This window comes from Benincasa hispida, chromosome 4, assembly GCF_027475165.1.
Source record: "Benincasa hispida cultivar pf3 chromosome 4, pf3_genome.v1.1, whole genome shotgun sequence".
NCBI lineage: Eukaryota > Viridiplantae > Streptophyta > Magnoliopsida > Cucurbitales > Cucurbitaceae > Benincasa > Benincasa hispida.
Window position 1 is genome coordinate 67,416,673 of NC_143481.1, and position 19,124 is coordinate 67,435,796.

Genomic DNA, 19,124 nt, shown 5'->3' on the forward strand with positions numbered 1-19,124 from the left:
ATTAAATTATAAATAACAAGTTAGTATAAATTGTTAGAAAATGCATTAAACTTTAAAAAGAAAAAACCAAATTTACATGTTCTTTTTGTTAGATATTTCCTTGGTCCTATAAATAAAATCATATCATCAAATATGTATTTTATGTACAATGGCCTTTTAAGATTATTCCATGATTACAATATGATAATTAACGTATAAAATTAATCATTGTTACACTTCTTTGATTAAATTAAACATGAACATTTAAGGTATATATGTACATGTTCATGCTAATTCTCAAAAGAAGTATTTTTTTTTTTTTTTTTTTTTTTTTTTTTTTTGTATATACACTCATTGACTTCTCTTTCATCAAATTATGATGTTGAACTAATTAAGGTATATGTTATGGACTAAGAAGTTAGCTTAAGGCAAGATTGCAAGTATTTTTGGAATAGTTAAAATTGATTTTCTTATTTTCAAAATCACTCGTAAACATATTTTTATTAATCATTCAAAACCAATTTTGATGATATCAACACAGTATTTTAAAGTATAAAATTAAATATTAAATAAAATTTGATGATTAAAAGTGTAATTTTGGAGTGAGCTTCAACATGACAAAAGTGATTTTAACAATTTTAAATTCACTCTCAAACATATCATTAAAAAGGTCAGAATCTTCCTTGAATGTTTTTGAGAAAATTATTTGTCTAAGTTAGTTATTTTTTTTTTTTGGGTAATACTAATATTTGGATGCATCTCGAATAGCACCCATTTTTATGCATCACGTTCTCATCATTCACATTAAAAAAAATCATTAAAAGATTTTAAAAAAGAAATAAGAAGAATTTGTTAAATGTCAAATTATGATTGGACAATTTAGTGGGATACACAAAGATAGGTGATATCTGAGATACACTTAAGTATTTTTTTTTTCTTTTATGAACATTGGTGGAAAAAAATTATTGGTCCCATCAGCCGGCCCCAAGTTTGGGGGATGATGGAAATTTGGGACTCTCCCCACTCCTACACACAGACTTTTGAACTCTGTTAAGGGGCAGTTAAAACAGTTAGCCCAAAAAGAAGACAACATTTCTCTAGGAAACAGCTAAACAATATAATCTAGGCAGGTATAATTTTGATTACGAGACCATATAATAACTCTAATTTTAAATTCCTCTACTAACTGACAAAAATCCCATCCCCATAAAAACAACCAAACTTCCTTCTTTCCAAAAGTTCTTTCTTTTTATATCAAAATTCCCTCTTTTAATTAACTTGTAAGTTTCTCATAAAAAAGAAAAAGAAAAAGTTGTTTTTATCTTCTGGGTTGTTTGAGAATTTCATTAGAGAAGCAAAAAAGGAAATCAAAGATGATGAATTCTCTGTGTGGAAGCATTGGGTCCAACAAGAGTACTACCGATCAAAGCAGCAGCAAACAACAGCTTCCTCAACCTACTTCCTCTAACGAATCTGTTTCAGCAAAAATCGAGCAAACCGGCCTCATGCCGCCTAGCCTCGACTTCCCGGCTCCAAAATTCGAAATTGATGGCGATGTCGAGATTCAGTCGCCTGACAACTCGGTATGGGATTCGTTGTTTGCAGACCAACTCGATTGCGATTTCATGATCTCGTCCCCTGCTCGGAGCTTACCGTCGCCTCAAAACTTGAATTTCAGCTATTATAACTACAACTATGGGCAATCAATAATGATGCAATGTTCTCCACCAAGGAATTGCTCTCAAGTTGGAGCTTCAAGTAGTGTTCAAAAAGGAAAAGGACTTAGCCCACTTCACAAAGTCTTTAATTCTCCAAGCAATCAATATATGCAAGCAATAGAGGGAAATTCTTCTTCTTCAATCCCAACCATTGGAGAATTATTGGAAAATTATCAAGAAGAAGGATTTGAAACATATCAAAACATGCCCAAGATTTCAAGTGGTATTGGAGAATCATTGCAATATTATGATATATCAACTTCTTCTCTTCCACCTATTATTTTTGAGGATTTGGCTCTTCCAAACTCTTCAAATATTATTTGTGGCTCAAACCAAGAATCATCAACAGTTGAGAGGGAATTCTATAATCATATTGGCTCTAATATTACAACTGCCTCATTGCCACAACAACAACAAGATGATCAAGATCAACAAGGAAATCCGCCACACCTTCCACCACGACTGACGCCACCGCCGAAGCAGCCGCAAAGTCAGCTCAACCATAGCTTGATGGCACCTCTTCCTGTTGGATCTGAGCAGGTAATTATTAACCAAACATTTTCTGTTTACTCTTAATTTGAAGATCAAGTTCAATTCTACCAAATACTTTATCTTACAACTTTTGATTTTATCCATTTAAACACTAATTAAACTTGAAAGATTTACATATTTGATTTTATCCATTTAAACACTAATTAAACTTGAAAGATTTACATACTTTAGCGTAATAAAGTTTTCAAAGTCCAATAACTGACTTAAAGCATCTAACATCATTAGCAAATCTATCCTTGCGAAGAAAGTCTCAGCTTCAACTCGGTGGAATAAGAATCATTGATTCCCGGAGCTGTCTATTTCCTGGGACTTTGTGGAGCAAGTTCAACCATAAGGCACTGCATCAAGCAACTCTAGGTTGTATAGCCTTGTGATGTAACTATAACTTGTCACAAATGATCTTTGGGAGAATGAAAAGTTAGTCCTATTCGATAAACATTTTAGGCCTAACTATTTGGTTTTTTTTTTTTTTTCCTTTTTCTTTTATTTATTTAAATTAGGCCTTTAAACCCTCTTCTGTCTATTACTTTCTATGTCTCGTTGTTGACTTTTTAAAAATATTTTAAAAATCAAAATCAAATTTTAAAAACTAAAAAAAGTAAGTAGTTTTCAAAAACAAATTTTTTATTTTGAAAATTAGCTAAGACATCAAATGTACCTAGGTAGGGAATATGAAAACCATGAATAAGAAATTATAAGAAAACAAACATAATTTTCAAAAACAAAAAACCGAATAGTTACTTAACAGGACTTTAGGTTTTTTAGTTTTTGAAAAAAACTTGAAGACACCACTTCCAACCATATGTTTCTATTGTGAAATATTTTTTAAGGAGTGTGAAAACTATAATAAGATATAATTAGGAGAAAACAAACACAAATTTAAAAAACGAAATTGTTATCCAAAGTTGATGATTGATTTTAAAGAGGTCAGTTAATTTAAATTGTTGGTGTGTGGTTTCCATTCTTGAAAACTTTATAGGAACAAGATAGTGGACTTCAACTGGTGCACCTCCTTCTTGCATGTGCAGAAGCAGTGGCAAAAGAAGATTACATGTTAGCAAGAAGATATCTTCATCATCTCAACAGAGTTGTAACTCCAATTGGTGATTCCATGCAAAGAGTTGCTTCTTGTTTCACTGAAGCCTTAACTGCTCGTCTTGCTGCAACTCTCACTACCTCAAAACCCTCTTCTTCAATCCCTCCATTCCCTCAAAACTCCCTTGAAATCCTCAAGATTTATCAAATCGTTTATCAAGCTTGCCCTTATGTCAAATTTGCTCATTTCACCGCTAATCAAGCCATCTTTGAAGCTTTTGAAGCTGAAGAACGTGTCCATGTCATTGACCTTGATATTCTCCAAGGCTATCAATGGCCAGCCTTCATGCAAGCCCTAGCAGCTCGCCCCGGAGGCTCCCCGTTCCTCCGAATCACCGGTGTTGGCCCTGCCATCGACGCCGTACGAGAAACCGGCCGTTGCTTAACCGAGCTTGCTCATTCTCTCGACGTCCCTTTTGAATTCCATGCAATTGGAGAACAACTTGAAGCCTTAAAGCCAAACATGTTCAACCGTCGTGTCGGTGAGGCTCTAGCAGTTAATGCCGTGAACCGTCTCCACCGTGTCCCCGGGAAGAGTCTTGGGAATTTACTTGGAATGATCCGAGATCAGGCTCCAAATATCGTAACCCTAGTTGAACAAGAAGCAAGCCATAACGGACCGTACTTCTTGGGGAGGTTCCTCGAAGCTTTACACTATTACTCCGCTATTTTCGACTCACTCGATGCAACATTTCCACCGGACTCGGCACAGCGGGCGAAGGTTGAGCAGTATATATTTGCACCGGAGATAAGAAACATCGTTGCTTGTGAAGGACCGGAGCGAATCGAACGACATGAGAGGCTCGAGAAATGGAGGAAATTAATGGAAGCAAAGGGTTTTAAAGGAGTGGCATTGAGTAGTAATGCAGTGACACAGTCAAAAATATTGCTTGGTTTGTATTCATGTGATGGATATAGGTTGACTGAGGACAAAGGATGCTTGTTGTTGGGGTGGCAAGATAGAGCTCTTATTGCAGCTTCTGCATGGAGATGCTGAGGAGGATATTTTTATTCTTTTTATTAAATAATAATAATTGTGATTTGTTTTTTTGGTTTATTTTAATCATGAATTTGTTGTTATAGTTTCTATCTATCTATATATGTTTAATTATTACTTACAAAGAATGTACAAGAACAAGAAAAATAGTGTTAAAAACTAGAACAATCTTATACCATATAGGTCATGGAAAGGGAGATCTCTTGGATTAATTATATAGATTTGTTCCTTGTGATATTACAGGCTATATTATGAGTTTTTTTTCTTTTTTGGTTGAATATAAACTAGTGAATTGCTAGTTTTGATAAATTATAGAAGTTGAGGCTAATTTTAAAAGAAAAATGTACAGAAAGGTCTAAAGTTGATAAGTAAATGGGCTTAAGATATAGATGGGCCTACCATATATGAAGTGCTTTCTTTTTTCCTTTTTTCCTCTTCCTCTAGATAATTGTGGAATAATTAATCAAATCTTTAAACTTGAAATTGATAGTACAAATTCAATGTCCATTAAAGTATATTCATATGGATTCTTCCTCATTTATCTAATTGGAATGCATGGGCGCCGTTTTTCCCTTTATCAATAAAAGATACTTAGGTTACATCATAAATTGGCATTCATTTTACTCCATTGTCCAACCACAATTTACTTTATGATAAACTTTTTTCTTTTTAAAATAATATTTTTGAGTTTCTTTATAATGCAATTGGAGTGAGCCCAAAATACACCAAATACTGCTCAGATAACATTCTCTAACATTGTTCGAACCATAAATAGGAGAATTGTTGATTATATGTTCATTGTGGGTGGTTTTGTTGTTAGTTGAAAAGCAACCTTACAACCTACTGTTACTTTGTCTACTACTGAAACAAAGTATATGACCTTGACATAAATTGCTAAAAGGAGAATATAGTTGAGAGGGCTAGTTGATGATCTTGGTTTACATCATGATTAAGGTCTTGTATTTTGTGATAGCTTGAGTGCAATATGTCTAGCCAAGGGTCAAGTTCATCATGAGGGGACTAAGCACATAAGCATAAGATATCATTTCCCGAGAAGTGAGCATAGGGTTAAGGTGATGAAAATTAGTACTGCCGATATGCTTACCAAGCTAGCTCCACATGGCAAGTTTCAACATTGTGTGGACTTGCTATTTTGAATTGTTGATGGTTCCTTTATGGAAAGTTTTGAGGCATGAGGAAAAAGTCGGGGTGTACGTTTGACAATGTTTTATGTTGCATTTAGTACATATGTTATTTGTGAGAAAATTTAAGTCAAGGTGGACATTTGTTGGAATGTCTTAAATATATTATTTGGCACTTCAAATGACCAAGTACATGGGTCTTGCCTTGAAACCTAAGTTGAATTTGTATTTGGGTATATTTATATTATTTACAATTTTGATCATAGGGTTTAGAAAAGTGTGTCATATAAACTCTTTAATCCTAGATGTATCGTCTTTCTGTATTCTAAATTATTCTTTGATAATAAAATGTTCTTCCTCTATCTATTGGTGTAGCTAACACCCTGTTAAGGAACCACATAAATAGATGTATAACTTTTTTTAATCGATTTACGTTTTTTATTTTATTTATTAATTATTGAACATGGAGGTATAAAAGTAGCTAGTAAGAAATACACAAAATCCAAGGGTAATTACACATAATTTCAAGTGAATATATAAAGATATAAAATGATCAGAATCAACAAGGAGATTTTCTCTTTAAAAAAAAAAGGAGAAAAAACAGGAGATGAAGAAAAGAAATGATATGTTACACTTCAAGTAAATTGACTTGAAAACCCTCTAAGATTGTTAGGATCCCAATAAATTAAATTCCACTTTGTATTTCTGGATAACTAAAGCTGAAAAGGGAGCAATAGCAAAAAGATGAAGAAAAAAAAATGATATGTTACATCACACTGCATAGACAAAAAGAAATTCCAGTAATAATGTCCTCATTTAAAATTTATTAGTATCACTATTTTATTTGATTTATAGATCAGTAAAAATAATTAATGTAAGAGTCCAATTATTATATTTTGCTTGTGATATGCAGATCTTCTTATCCTAATCATATGATAGACACAATTGTTAATCTAAATTCTTTTATTAGATCATAGTGTTGAAATTAATGTCTTGAACATGTTATGGGACACTTTGAATGATCATGCATAGAGAGTTTGGTAGAACTCAAGAATAACACATTATATGTTATTTATGATTTTGGATGTAGGGTTTTAGAAGGATTATATATTTTGTATTATCTAATATTCTCCTCTAATGATAGAATTGCTCTATCAGTCCTTTGCTAACACGCTAACACAGTATTAATGAATCACATAAATCTCTCGATTTTTTGTTCTTATTCTTTACTTGTCAATTTCGTGTATACCATAACATATTAGTTAATTTTAATAGATCACATTTTACCTAGGATCAAACATTAATACACAACGAATATAGTCAAAAGTTCATACAACCTAATCAAATGTAATTAAAAACAAATAATAATGAGTAGAAATGGAATATGAAATGATGTATTGTTATATATATTGAGGTAAAAATGGAAAGAGATGCCATGTTTGGTGCAATACAAGGCAATGAAAGGCTGCGTGCCTCCCTCGGGCCTCGACCTTAAAGTTTAACTGCACTATTTAAAAAAAAGAAAAGAAAAGAAAAAGAAAAAGAAAAATCACTTTTTTTTTTTTTTTTTTAATTTCATTTTTCTTACAACACAATATAGATAAAGATTTGAACTTTAATTTATGACTTCTTAAAAGGGGTAGAAATATTTTAATTAACTACTAAATTATGCTTAACTTCATGACTTTGGTCTATGAAATAATTCATTTAAGTAAAATTTGTTATTGCACTTATGTTGTATGCTCATATTTTCATAGAAAAAAATATATTTTTAGTCCCTAAATTTTGGACCTAGTTTCTTTTGATTCATAAGTTTCAAAATATTACATATTTAATCCTTAAGTTTTGAGTTTCGTTTCAATTTAGTCTCTAATTATGTTTCAAAATGTTGCAAATTTACTATTGAGATTTGAGTTTTATTTCAATTTTGTCCCTGAGTTTTAAGATTATATATTTTTAACATCAATTTTTCGTTAAATACTCACTTTCGATCATTGACATCAATTTCTCTTAATTAATTTTAAATAATTATGAAGTGACAATTTAAATTTATTTCTAAAAATGATGAAAAATAGTGAAATTTAATTAATTATAATTATTATAATTATTTTAGTTTTAACATATGTTAATACTAAGGGTAAAAAATGAGTATTTAGTGAAAATTTGATGTTAAAAATGAAAAATCTTAAAATCTTGGGATAAAATTAAAACAAAAAACTCAAATATCAAGAGTCAAATTGTAACATTTTGAATCTTAGGAACTAAAATGAAACCAAATTCAAAACTTAAGTACTAAATATGTAATATTTTAAGTCCTAAGGGCCAAATAGAAACTAGGCCCAAAACCTAGGGACTGAAAAAGCCCTAGGATGATTCATCACTCGATATACAGATGTTAAACGAAGAGCATTGACAACCACTGAAACAACAAAAATACTAACTACAAGTAAACAAGTAAAGACACACAGAAGTTGGTATCCCAGTTAAGTGATGAACCACCTATGTCTAGAGGACAGTGGACCAAGGAAAGATAATCCACTAATTTTAAAGAGTTAAGTAGATTACGTACTTATTTGTAATACATGACCACTACGATGACTCAGGTAGAGCTCATCTCACTAATCACCTAGGCTCTCCCTAGATGTGAGACTCCCTCTCGAGTGTACTTAGGCTCCTCTAAGCTTGACAATATCAGTGTTGATCACCTCAGCTTCTGATGATGAGTAAGACTTATCTCATGATGATATCTTTCCTCAAGTTAGCGAATTCCCTTCACTGATGAATCTTAAGATTCTCCTAAGATGGAGAACTCCTCCTCTGAAGCTGAGTCTTAGGCTCTCCCTAAGACTGAGAATCCCTTCTCTAGCAACAATGACTTAGGCTCCCCCTAAGACTGTGATTCACTTCAAGGTGTTGTTACACTTCAATGGATGAAGTGTTGGGATTGATGTCTTAAATCTCGTAGGGTCCTATAGTTTATAATTGTATTGTACAAACATCTTATTTATCTAATAAAATATGTGATGTTTTATTTGACATTTAGTTGTATTAATCCATGTTTTATTTGACATTTAGTTGTATTAATCCACCAACCAATAAAGTAACATCCAAGGTTATCTTGTACCTTAAACATGTATGTAGACATACGGGTGGATCATGTTTAAGTGATAACCTAAATGGTCTATAATAGATGGATAAAGCTAGATACATTATCTTGGTGACACTACGAGTATGACCCATTTTGTAAATGTTACAAATGTGTTGTATAGTGCTACAAATGATCTGATCTTGATCATTCATATGAAGACATGTGAGCGGGAATATTCTATACAAAGGAGTTTGTATAAGACTGGACCACGAAATAAGTAGTCTCACTATATAACGTCGTTCATAATAGAGATTTACATTTCACCAGGATGACCATAGGTAACATGACTTGAATTCTGAGTGAGTTGTGAACACCTGCTTATGAAGGCGGTCTTTTGATTTGTATGAGTGAAGGTGGCTAGATTGCCGATTCAACAAGCCTACCATTTTGGAGATTCGACTGATTGGGAAGCTGGGAACATAGCTACACAAGAACGAATTCACTCATTCTCCAATGTCGGGGTAAGTAGATAAATTGCTCCTTTTAAGGGCTGATTTCAGGGCTTGAACAATGTGGCACCACACCCTCTTTTGGCCTCAAAGGGGTTTGGTCATAGTTGGACTATGATTTATTGTTCATTAGAGGGATCAATGATACTTAAGGAGTTAAATGTAACTACAGGACAAAACGATAATTTTGGTCCAATTGTACTTATGGACAATTTGTGAAGGGTCATCGTACTATTGATTGGTTATATTCAATGGACACATAAATATATCTATAGTGTAAAGAGTGCAACTATTGGTCTTTATTGGGTGTCCGACAGTTAATAGATGGTGAATACTTTAATTAAAAGAGTTTAATTAATTATTCACGGACCTTTCACGGACCTTTGGAGCTTCAAGCTACAGGTACATGAAGTCTCCTCTGTAGCTCAATGGGAATCAATAGAATCAATTTTTGGATTAATTGAATTAGTCAAATTAATTGAGAAAATTAATTATATGTGATATAATTATTTTAATCTAATTATATATGTAACACCCCGCACATTTTTTTAGTAATAATGTAATTTCAGTAGCTTTATTATTTGGAATTTCAGTAATTGTTATTAGTTGGAGGGCATTTTTGGAATTTTGGACTTCAAGTGTAAGTGCTGGAATTTAATTGTTGGCATGAAATTATTCAAATTGTAAATTAATGGTAGGAATTAATTTTCTTTTGAAACGGAAAAGAATTTAATAGTATAACATGGAAAGGAATTAAATGTAATTATATTTATTTCATTTTTTTGTTTTATTATTATTATTATTATTGTTTTTTTTTTTTATAAAAAGTCAAACCCACATTTCCCTTTCTTCCTCATGCATCCGCCGACACCCCCTCCCCCCTCTCAATTTCTTCTTCCTCCAGCCGAGACCCTAGCCACCGCCCAAAGCCGCCGTGTTAGTTTCTTCTTCATGACCTCCGTCCACCACTGCTCAAGCGTCGTTCGCTTTTGCCGTCACTGGGTCTATCGATTTGGGTAAGATTTTTACACTTCCGCATCATGAAATTTAGAGTTATTTTCATGTTTCTCTTAACTTTTAGTTTTGATGTTTAAAACTTACTTTAAGAATCGTTTTTCAGACTCATTTATTATTTTTTATGATTTATGGGTACCCTACTATTGTTTTAGTATTTGAATTTAATGAAAGTCTTTTGAACTTACCTTATTTAACTAGCATTTATTTCGCCATAACCAAATGTCGTTTTGAGTTCCATGCATGCATGTATTTAGTAACGACCTAACTTAAGTCCTAGGGGGTTGAGTCATTACAGTTGGTATCAAAGCATATGTTTTGGGTTCTGTAGACTGACTTACTATGTAAATCTAGATTGTCCCTGTGGCCCATGAACGAATTCCTTGTCATCGCCAGGTACGTCTTATCAATTACAAGTTTTATGATAGTTGTGCATTAAAATATTTGTTTGGCTTAAATGCACCAGTTATGTTCTAATGCTAGATCAGTGGCTCGTTAGAAGTTATTATAAGAGGATTATCAGGTACGACACTACAAAAGGAGAAAAATAAAATAGAGTAAATTATGAGGTCACTTGACACTAGTTAATCTCATGGAAATTATGTTAGAAACGAACAAATATATACCTCAGTTCAGTAATGTTAAAGGTTGATGAAACTATGTAGAGTTATGACAATTTGGGAATGAAGGTATTTAAATGTTTAAGCCAAAGAATAAAATTGTCAAGACAAGAATTGATCAAGGACTAGTGTTATGTTTTGTATTGGATAGTGCAATCGGTGGTAGTATAAATACACAGGCCAATGCTCAAGTATAAGGTTAAAAGTTGTTTTATGAATAAGGAGGAAAAGAAGAAGAGTCTATAGATTTACTATGGGTTTTGAGATATTAAAAACCCAACATTTCGAGAAGAATTTTAGAAAGGATTCATAAGTCATAATCATTTAGGTAATACTACGACTTGATGAACTAGGTAAAGTATGTGTAATGATATAAGAATTCTTTTGGAATATCTAGCTAGGTAGATGTCAATAAAGAAAGCTAAAATAGTTGGACACGACCTTGGACTTAAAGGGGTTAAAGCAAGGTGTTATTTGTTTAGGTTGAAGGATTATTTTAGTATACCTAGACTAAACCCAGAGCCTTATTATGTTAAGGAGATCCAAGTTAGATAGATTTGAAGAAACAAAAGTCTTTTGGAGTTTAAACGTATGCAAATTGACAAAAAGGAATTCTACAAGATGGGAATTCTTAGTGAGAGAGATAAGATTTATGGAACAATTAAGTAAAATATAATTTAGTAAAGAAATTATGTTCCACATGGAAAGTGGAAAAAAAAAAAAGAGGTGTCTTGAATTTAGTGGTTTTATCAGAGATAAGTGTGAATGAGAGAAAAGTATCCAAGAAAGTTTACTCTTTTGGAAAGAGAAAGAAATTTAATGTGTTCGAAACTCCTAGTTAAGTATGGTTTGAAGGCTTGATAAGAGGGGTGACAAGGTATTTGTTTTGGTGTAAAAGAAGAATACCTCATTATCATGTGAAACTTTAGGACAATATGTGTTAGATGGAAAGATAGCTTATGTAAGTGATTGGTATGGAACTTTGTTTTAACACAAGAATCTGTTACCGAAATAGAAGCTTGAGAAGGGATAGGTTAAAATGGAGTTACTAGTAACAGTAGATGTTCGAGAATTATTGATATGGTATGTTGAGGCTTCATTAGTTAAGATGTAAAACATTGAGGGCATTAGTAAGATTTAAGGGATTTTGACTTTGTGTGCAAGTGTTGGAAACATGAACTAACAAGACCATCAATTTGATTGAGAAAAGAAAATAATCCAATTCGAGGTAGACAATAATGGTATATGCACAAAAGTAAGTAAGTTGGATCTTCCAATATAACCATTAGTATAAGGGATATACTTGGCAATAAAGTTGAGTTGATAGTAAGAAGTTACTAAAAGTGGGTTTGGAGCATAACAAGATAGTATGTACTCTCTTGCATGGGCAATGAGTTAACTAGCTTTAGGGAGTACGAGTAATCCAAGCTAGGACTTATGAATCAAGAAGGTTTTATTGTTAAAAAAAAATGACTTCAAGGATCAATTACGGTTATTACGAGTTTATGAAAATGTGTTATCAATTGACTTATGCTTTAGCATCCAAGGACTTCAAAACCTCATTTTCGGGGGGAATTCTGGACTCATTCGCAGCGGGGTCTAAGTAATGATATGTGATTGTTTCAGGCCTAAAGAATAATATAAGGATGGCTCAAGCAAGTTTTCTAGCTCATGACAGCATAGAGCCTCATCATGAGTTTCTCATGAATGTGAGACTTAATTAGACAGAGTTATTCTCAGACATGTAGACCCTAACAGAGACATCACAGTCGGCACTTCTAGAGTAGAAGCAGTATTCAGTTGAGCAAATTTGTTCTGGTACGTATCTTTAGATGACGCATTATATAGCATGACCAATTTCTCCACTACACATATGAAGTTTTCCCTGTGACATAATGGTAAGTTCAGATATATGTTTTTAGTGGATAAGTCTTTCTTAAGCTCACGATAGTTTTCATAATTCTCAGCTTGAGCATGTTAAAGTATTGTTGATTTTCAGCATCTTAAGTTTCATAGTTATATATGGAAGGGGTTGTCACACCTTTTTTTTATACTAGTTTTAACTATGTCAAATAGTGACTCTCATTTTACATCTTGTTTTTGGAAGAGTCTCCAGTTAGCATTGGATACTCGATTGGATTTTAATACAACTTTTCACCCAGAGACTGATGGTCAGAAAGAACGTTTGAACCAGACATTGGAGAATATGTTGTGTACTTGTGCGTTAGAGTTTTAGGGAGTTGAGTCACTCATTTGCATTTGATGGAATTAGCATAATAACAGTTATCCAGCTACCATTGGCATGTTGTCGTTTGAAGCCCTCTATGGGAAAAGCTGCAGGTCTCCTGTGTATTGGGATGAGGTAGGAGAGAGGAAATTGCTAGGACTTAAGCTAGTGCAAACCATGAATGGGGCAATATAGAAGATTAAGGCTCGTATGCAAATAGCTCAGAGTAGACAGAAAAGCTACGTCGACGTGAGACGTAAGGACCTAAAATGTAAGACTAGGTGATAAAGTGTTCTTAAAGCTGGCACCTATAAAGGGTGTTTTAAGGTTTGGAAGGAAGGGAAAATTGAGTCCGAGATTCATTGGACCTTTCGAGGTCCTGGAACGAGTTGGCCCCATAGCTTACTGTTTGGCATTGCCCCCAACACTGTCTTCAATTCATAATATCTTCCATGTCTTGAAGCTAAGAAAGTATGTGACAGACCCATCCCATGTAGTTGACTTTGAGCCATTGCAGTTGAATGACAACTTGAGCTACGAGGAGAAGCCTATAGAATTTTCTTGCCAAAGAGGTAAAGACGTTGTGCCGTAGGGAAATTTCTCTTGTGAAAGTCCTGTGGCAGAATCACCAGTTCAAGGAGGCTACCTAGGAGCGAGAGGATGAGATGAAGGCCCAGTACCCGGAGCTTTTTCAAGAATGAACTTTCGAGGACGAAAATTCTTTGAGGAGGGAAGAATGTAAGACCCTCGGAGTTTTTTTGTTCAAGAATGAACTTTCAAGGACGAAAGTTCTTTGAGGAGGGAAGAATGTAACACCCTGCACATTTTTTTTAGTAATAATGTAATTTCAGTAACTTTATTATTTGAAATTTCAGTAATTGTTATTAGTTGGAGGGAATTTTTGGAGTTTTGGACTTCAAGTGTAAGTGCGAAAATTTAATTGTTGGCATGAAATTATTCAAATTGGAAATTAATGGCAGGAATTAATTTTCTTTTAAAAAAGAAAGGAATTTAATAGTATAAAACAGAAAGGAATGAAATGTAATTATATTTATTTCTTTTTTCGTTTATTATTATTATTATTATTGTTCTTTTTTATAAAAAGTCAAACCCACATTTCCCTTTCTTCCTCATGCATTTGCCGGCACCCCCTCCCCCCCCCAAATTTCTTCTTCCTCCAGCCGAGACCCTAGGCGCCACCCAAAGCTGCCGCGCCAGTTTCTTCTTCATGACCTCCATTCACCACTGCTCTAGCGTCGTCGCTTTTGCCGTCACTAGATCTATCGATTTGGGTAAGATTTCTGCCGTTTGGGTTGTTTTCGGTTGATTCTTGAATACTCGTTTACTTTTGGCATCAATTGGTTGATACCCATTATGTTTCAACTTTGGATTCAAGTTTGTGAAGGTATTGAGGTGTTGTTCAGTAAAGTTAGAATTTTTTTTAGCGAGTTTTGGTAAGTTTTATGCTTTGATGACCCTCTTGTGGATTAATTTTGGTTGTTGAGAAATTTGGTAAAGTCATTTGGAAGTGATTTTTTTTTATGAAGCTACATATGGATAATTTATTTGAGACATTGGTAGTGAAATATGTATTTGATTCAAGCTTTAATCATGTAAGCCTAATTTCAAATTATGATTAGGAGGTTGATTCAAGAATTTCATTCAAGATGAAGAAGAGTTTGGTTTGCTAATTATTTGGGCTTAAAATTGGAGGTTTGAAAGGTGAATTTGAATTAGACCACACCTTAGGTAAGGTTATCTGGAAATATTTTGTAATATTTGGGTGTTTGGATTTTGGCCTTAACTATTAATTTTAAAGCTTGGTTTATGTTTAGGCTTGATTAAGGATTCAAGAATTTCACAAAGATTCAATCGCTTTTTGGTTCGACCTAATATCAAAGTAAGTAATCTTACTACTGGAACTACCCACGGGCTAGGCATTAGATGTATGCTAACATGTTAAATGAAGGTTATGGCAGAATGACAACATGAACGATTGATAGTATAACATGATTAAAGTGTGTTCTATTACGAGATCCAAATTATTTATTTACTCACATAGACACTTGGATGCTAGTATGAGATGGTATGTGCTTCTATGGTTGTATTTGATCTGATGATGTTGAGGTATACATGTATGTTGTAGAACCATGATGTTGAGGTATATGTGTATGTTGTAGAGCCATGATGTTAAGGTTTATATGTATGTCATAAATTCGTACAGTGATGATTGTGATGTTGAGACTGTTCAAATGTCCTTACTGTTTAGTTAGATGCCCATTAGATTTTGTGTTTCCTTCGGGATTCACCAGTTTGTGTTTCCTTCGGGACTCACCAGTTTGTGTCTCCTTCGGGATTCACCAGAGGTAGTGGGCATACTTAACTACAGTAGGATAGGACTCAGTCTCCTTCTTGTTTCATGTGCATATGTGTCCCATGAGGACTAGAGTAGTTTATATGTTTCACCAGAAGTGGGTATCTAGAAGACATAGATGCCCAGCCTGACCCCAGTAGTGGGGTTACTTACTGAGTATTTTATACTCATTCTTGCTCATGTTGTTGTTTCAGGTAAGGGTAGAGATGCACTGGCGATGGACAAGCGGAATTTGTGATCGAGCCACTAAGACTAATTTTTACACTTCCACATCATGAAATTTAGAGTTCTTTTCATGTTTCTCTTAACTTTTAGTTTTGATGTTTAAAACTTACTTTAAGAATCGTTTTTCAGACTCATTTACTATCCTTTATGATTTTTGGGTACCCTACTATTGTTTTAGTATTTGAATTTAATGAAAGTCTTTTGAACTTACTTTATTTAATTAGCATTTATTTCGCCATAACCAAGTGTCGTTTTTTGTTCCATGCATGAATGTATTTAGTAACGGCCTAACTTAAGTCCTAGGGGATCGGGTCGTTACAATAATGATATAATTACTATAATGTATTTGATACATTATAATATAAAGTTGATTAGAGAGGAAATAAATAGTTGAATATGATTAAAATAGTAATTATGTGAATTGAATTCATATAATTAAATTTGATATAAATGTGATTTATATTAAAAATCATCGGTGAGAGAGGATTGAAACTATAGGTTATTTGATACGATATAGAAACCATAGATTATATGGTATATTTGATATAACATATAATTTAATATATATATATATATATATATTATATAATAAGGTAATTATCATATAAATATATATTAATTGATTTATTAAAAATAAATAAATTTTATTTATTTTTTAAGAAATCAATCTTGAGAGGGAGTTGTAACTCCCTCCCGCTCTTTTCTCTTTAATACATGTTAGTGGGGTTGTGGTTTTGATCTCCTTCCTCTAGTTTTTTCACTGAGAACAACTAACACAGACACGTTATGTGATTTTACCAATCTTCTCATCTTCTCTCAACTCTCTTTTTCCCCATCCAAAATAGCAAGAGCACACACAAACTCCTGAATTCTCACCTAGAGAATATAGAAGTTTCATCGTACGGTGTTCTGTTTGGTTCGAGGGTTTTCTTTCTTGAACAAAGGTTCATCAAAGATAAGGGTTTCTAAACCCACTTTTTCTAGTATGCTGTATTTTAATTAGATGCATAATTTCTATATGTTTTTGGTATAAAATTGTTATTATATAAATTTTAGGTTTGGGTCCGATCCAGTTTTCCACTCAAGGATCTTCAATGATTCCTACATAAAGAACTTGCATAGGAGAATAATGATCAAGGAGCAAGAACATAATGTAGAACAAATCGACCATCGCACATAAATCATCTTGCTTAATAAAATATGCGGCTAACCTAAATGGACAACATAATTCTCTTTAAGTAGTCGAACCCAAGAAAGGAAACAAACCCCATTTGGAATAGAAAGACCACACTTAAATAAACCCCATTTGAAATAGAAAGACCACACTTAAATAAAGGAAAATACCAGACAAAATATTACAGTTGGATATTTTCAGATAACGAAAATATTCTGTAGAAATATAATATGATGTTATAAATTGATGTTAAACTTTATTTGAGACATTTACAAAAACCATTGCATTAGAAAAATATAAAAGCAACTAAACAAATCTCGAACAGGGACCAAAATGATATTTTTCGCTATTTTCTTTTGGCCTTCTTTTTGGTACTTTTATCTTGGGCTTTTTCACGATAGGAATGTTTTTCTGCCTATACACTATTCTTTCCTTTTTGTGTTGCAGATTTTTCTGGTGAATGCTTTCTGCTTTTGGTTGCAGCAAAATTTTTTTGCCTGGCCGATTTCTTGCCTTATATTGCTCATATATTTAGTGAGTTGATTTGTATGCTTGGATTAGTGGTGTTTATGCAGAACATTTTTTGCTTTTAGAGAGAAAAGGATGTACGACTACGTGTATGAGTTCTGGTCGAAGATCTGTCTAGCCTTTTTGTAAAATCTTCTTCTTGTTAGTAATCTGGTGATCTATTGCTGAAGTGTTTGTATGTTCATTGTGTTTGTTGAGTAAGTAAATATGTTGGAAGGATTTTCAAACATATGATGAAAAGAATAATGAAGCCTCCAAAGAAGAAGTATAAAAGTTTAGGGGAGCCTAAACATGAAACGCAATAAGAGAGAGAGACTCAAGTTTAGAGGGGACTAAACTTTTCATCAGGAGTAGGCTCTTTGTGAGCTTAGATAGTGAGTACTATTAGATAAGTATTCCTTTGTATATGGTTTATCTTTATTAGTGAAATTCTTTTTATTCGGGTGCTTTACCCCTAGTTGTAAGTCTGATTATATCATGAACTGGGTTATCAATTTCTATGTATTCGCTCTCTCTTATCTTCTTCTCGTTGTTATATTATTTTCTTTTCTTGTCGGCGACATCATGATTGACTTGTGTAATCATTATTTAGATTCAACTATTTTTCTCAAAATTAAAAGGAAAAATTATACCATAAAATATCGTTCATTCACTTTGGTCTCAAAAGCAACTACAGAGGAGGGAGGTTCAGCTATTACATTTCATAAATCTTTCTGATAATAAAAAAAATCAAACCAAATAATCACTAATTAAACAAAACAAAAGGGATAATGTTGTACTGAAACTGAACATTAATTAGTTGATTAATTAGTATGTCCTAAGTAGTGGGGACTGACCAACCAAACCCAAAAAAAAAACACCGACACTCCTCTTCCTCTGTAAAAAAAATTAGTGAAAAAGAAAAGGTCATACATGTATTCCCTCCCTTGCTTTGCAGAATAATTAAGCAAAAAAATTATTCATAATTGGGATAGATTAGTGTAACTGTCTCAACTAAACCAATGGAGTAGGTCAAATTATAATTTTTTAATTTCTCTCCTATCTCCAACAGTATAGAATCGTCAGTCACGTTACTCTAGCCTCAACGAATAATTTATTTTTAAAGAGAGATTAAAGTCAAAGCCAAAGAGCTCCAACGTCTTTAAGAAGAGGAACAAGAGTTCCATTGATATGAGAGGCCATGACTCTATCCATGGCACCGACGAGTTTACCACCGATAAACACAACAGGAACGGGAGAGGAGCTTCCCAAAAGCCTCATGAGAGCCTTCTCCATGTCCCCTCCTCTCGGGTCCTCATCAAGTTCGTAGACTGTTGGATTCACTCCCATTCCACAAAACAATCGCTTTATAGCGTGGCACATGCAACACGTACTAACACTAAAGATGACGACGGCATTCTCGGCAGCCAACCGCTCTATCCTCTCGATCGGATCCTCGAGAGCGGAGGTGGACACGTAACACCCCCAAGATGGCGTGGTTTGATAATGCATAATTTCTTCCAAGTTCCCACACAAGAAACACAAATTTTAGGGGGGGTTTAGTGATTAGTTGGTGAATGGAAGACATGGGGGGTGTTTGTGTATTATTTATAGAGGGGAGTTTAGAAAGGATTTGTGAGAAAGTGGGGTAATTTATTGAATTTTTATTTTGAAGGGACAGCATCTGAGGATTTTAATTAAATTAAGGGGCCAAAAAGGCAACAGCTTTGGTCTCCCTCTAAAAGTAGAACAAAGATAGTGGTCAGCGAGCGCATGCGATACCTGAATGAGAGAGAGAAAAGATTGTGGAATTACATTTTATTTATTTATTTATTTTTGTAGTATTATCAAGAAAAAAAAGTGAAAGCATTTGGAAAGTACGACAAAATGAACACAACAGAAG

At 33.4% G+C, this 19,124-nt stretch overlaps 2 protein-coding genes across 2 annotated transcripts; one reads left to right on the top strand and one right to left on the bottom strand.

Annotated features, from left to right (window-relative positions):
- The first annotated feature begins 1,351 nt into the window (after positions 1-1,351).
- LOC120074993 (GRAS family protein RAM1-like) lies at positions 1,352-4,431 on the top strand. Its single transcript, XM_039028122.2, has 2 exons — positions 1,352-2,237; positions 3,229-4,431. Exons 1-2 carry the CDS (start codon positions 1,353-1,355, stop codon positions 4,339-4,341), a joined length of 1,998 nt encoding a protein of 665 aa, XP_038884050.2. The 5' UTR covers position 1,352; the 3' UTR covers positions 4,342-4,431.
- Positions 4,432-17,913: 13,482 nt separating this feature from the next.
- Positions 17,914-18,834, bottom strand: ROXY2 (Thioredoxin superfamily protein). Its single transcript, XM_090313046.1, has one exon. It carries the CDS (start codon positions 18,731-18,733, stop codon positions 18,359-18,361), a length of 375 nt encoding a protein of 124 aa, XP_090169172.1. The 5' UTR covers positions 18,734-18,834; the 3' UTR covers positions 17,914-18,358.
- Positions 18,835-19,124: the final 290 nt, after the last annotated feature.

Bases quoted from the DNA above. Each gene is read 5' to 3' on its own strand.
- LOC120074993 (XM_039028122.2), top strand. From the start codon at position 1,353: ATGATGAATTCTCTGTGTGGAAGCATTGGGTCCAACAAGAGTACTACC. The intron at 2,238-3,228 runs GTAATTATTAAC...AAAACTTTATAG, and splicing joins TTCCTGTTGGATCTGAGCAG to GAACAAGATAGTGGACTTCA.
- ROXY2 (XM_090313046.1), bottom strand. From the start codon at position 18,733: ATGCATTATCAAACCACGCCATCTTGGGGGTGTTACGTGTCCACCTCC.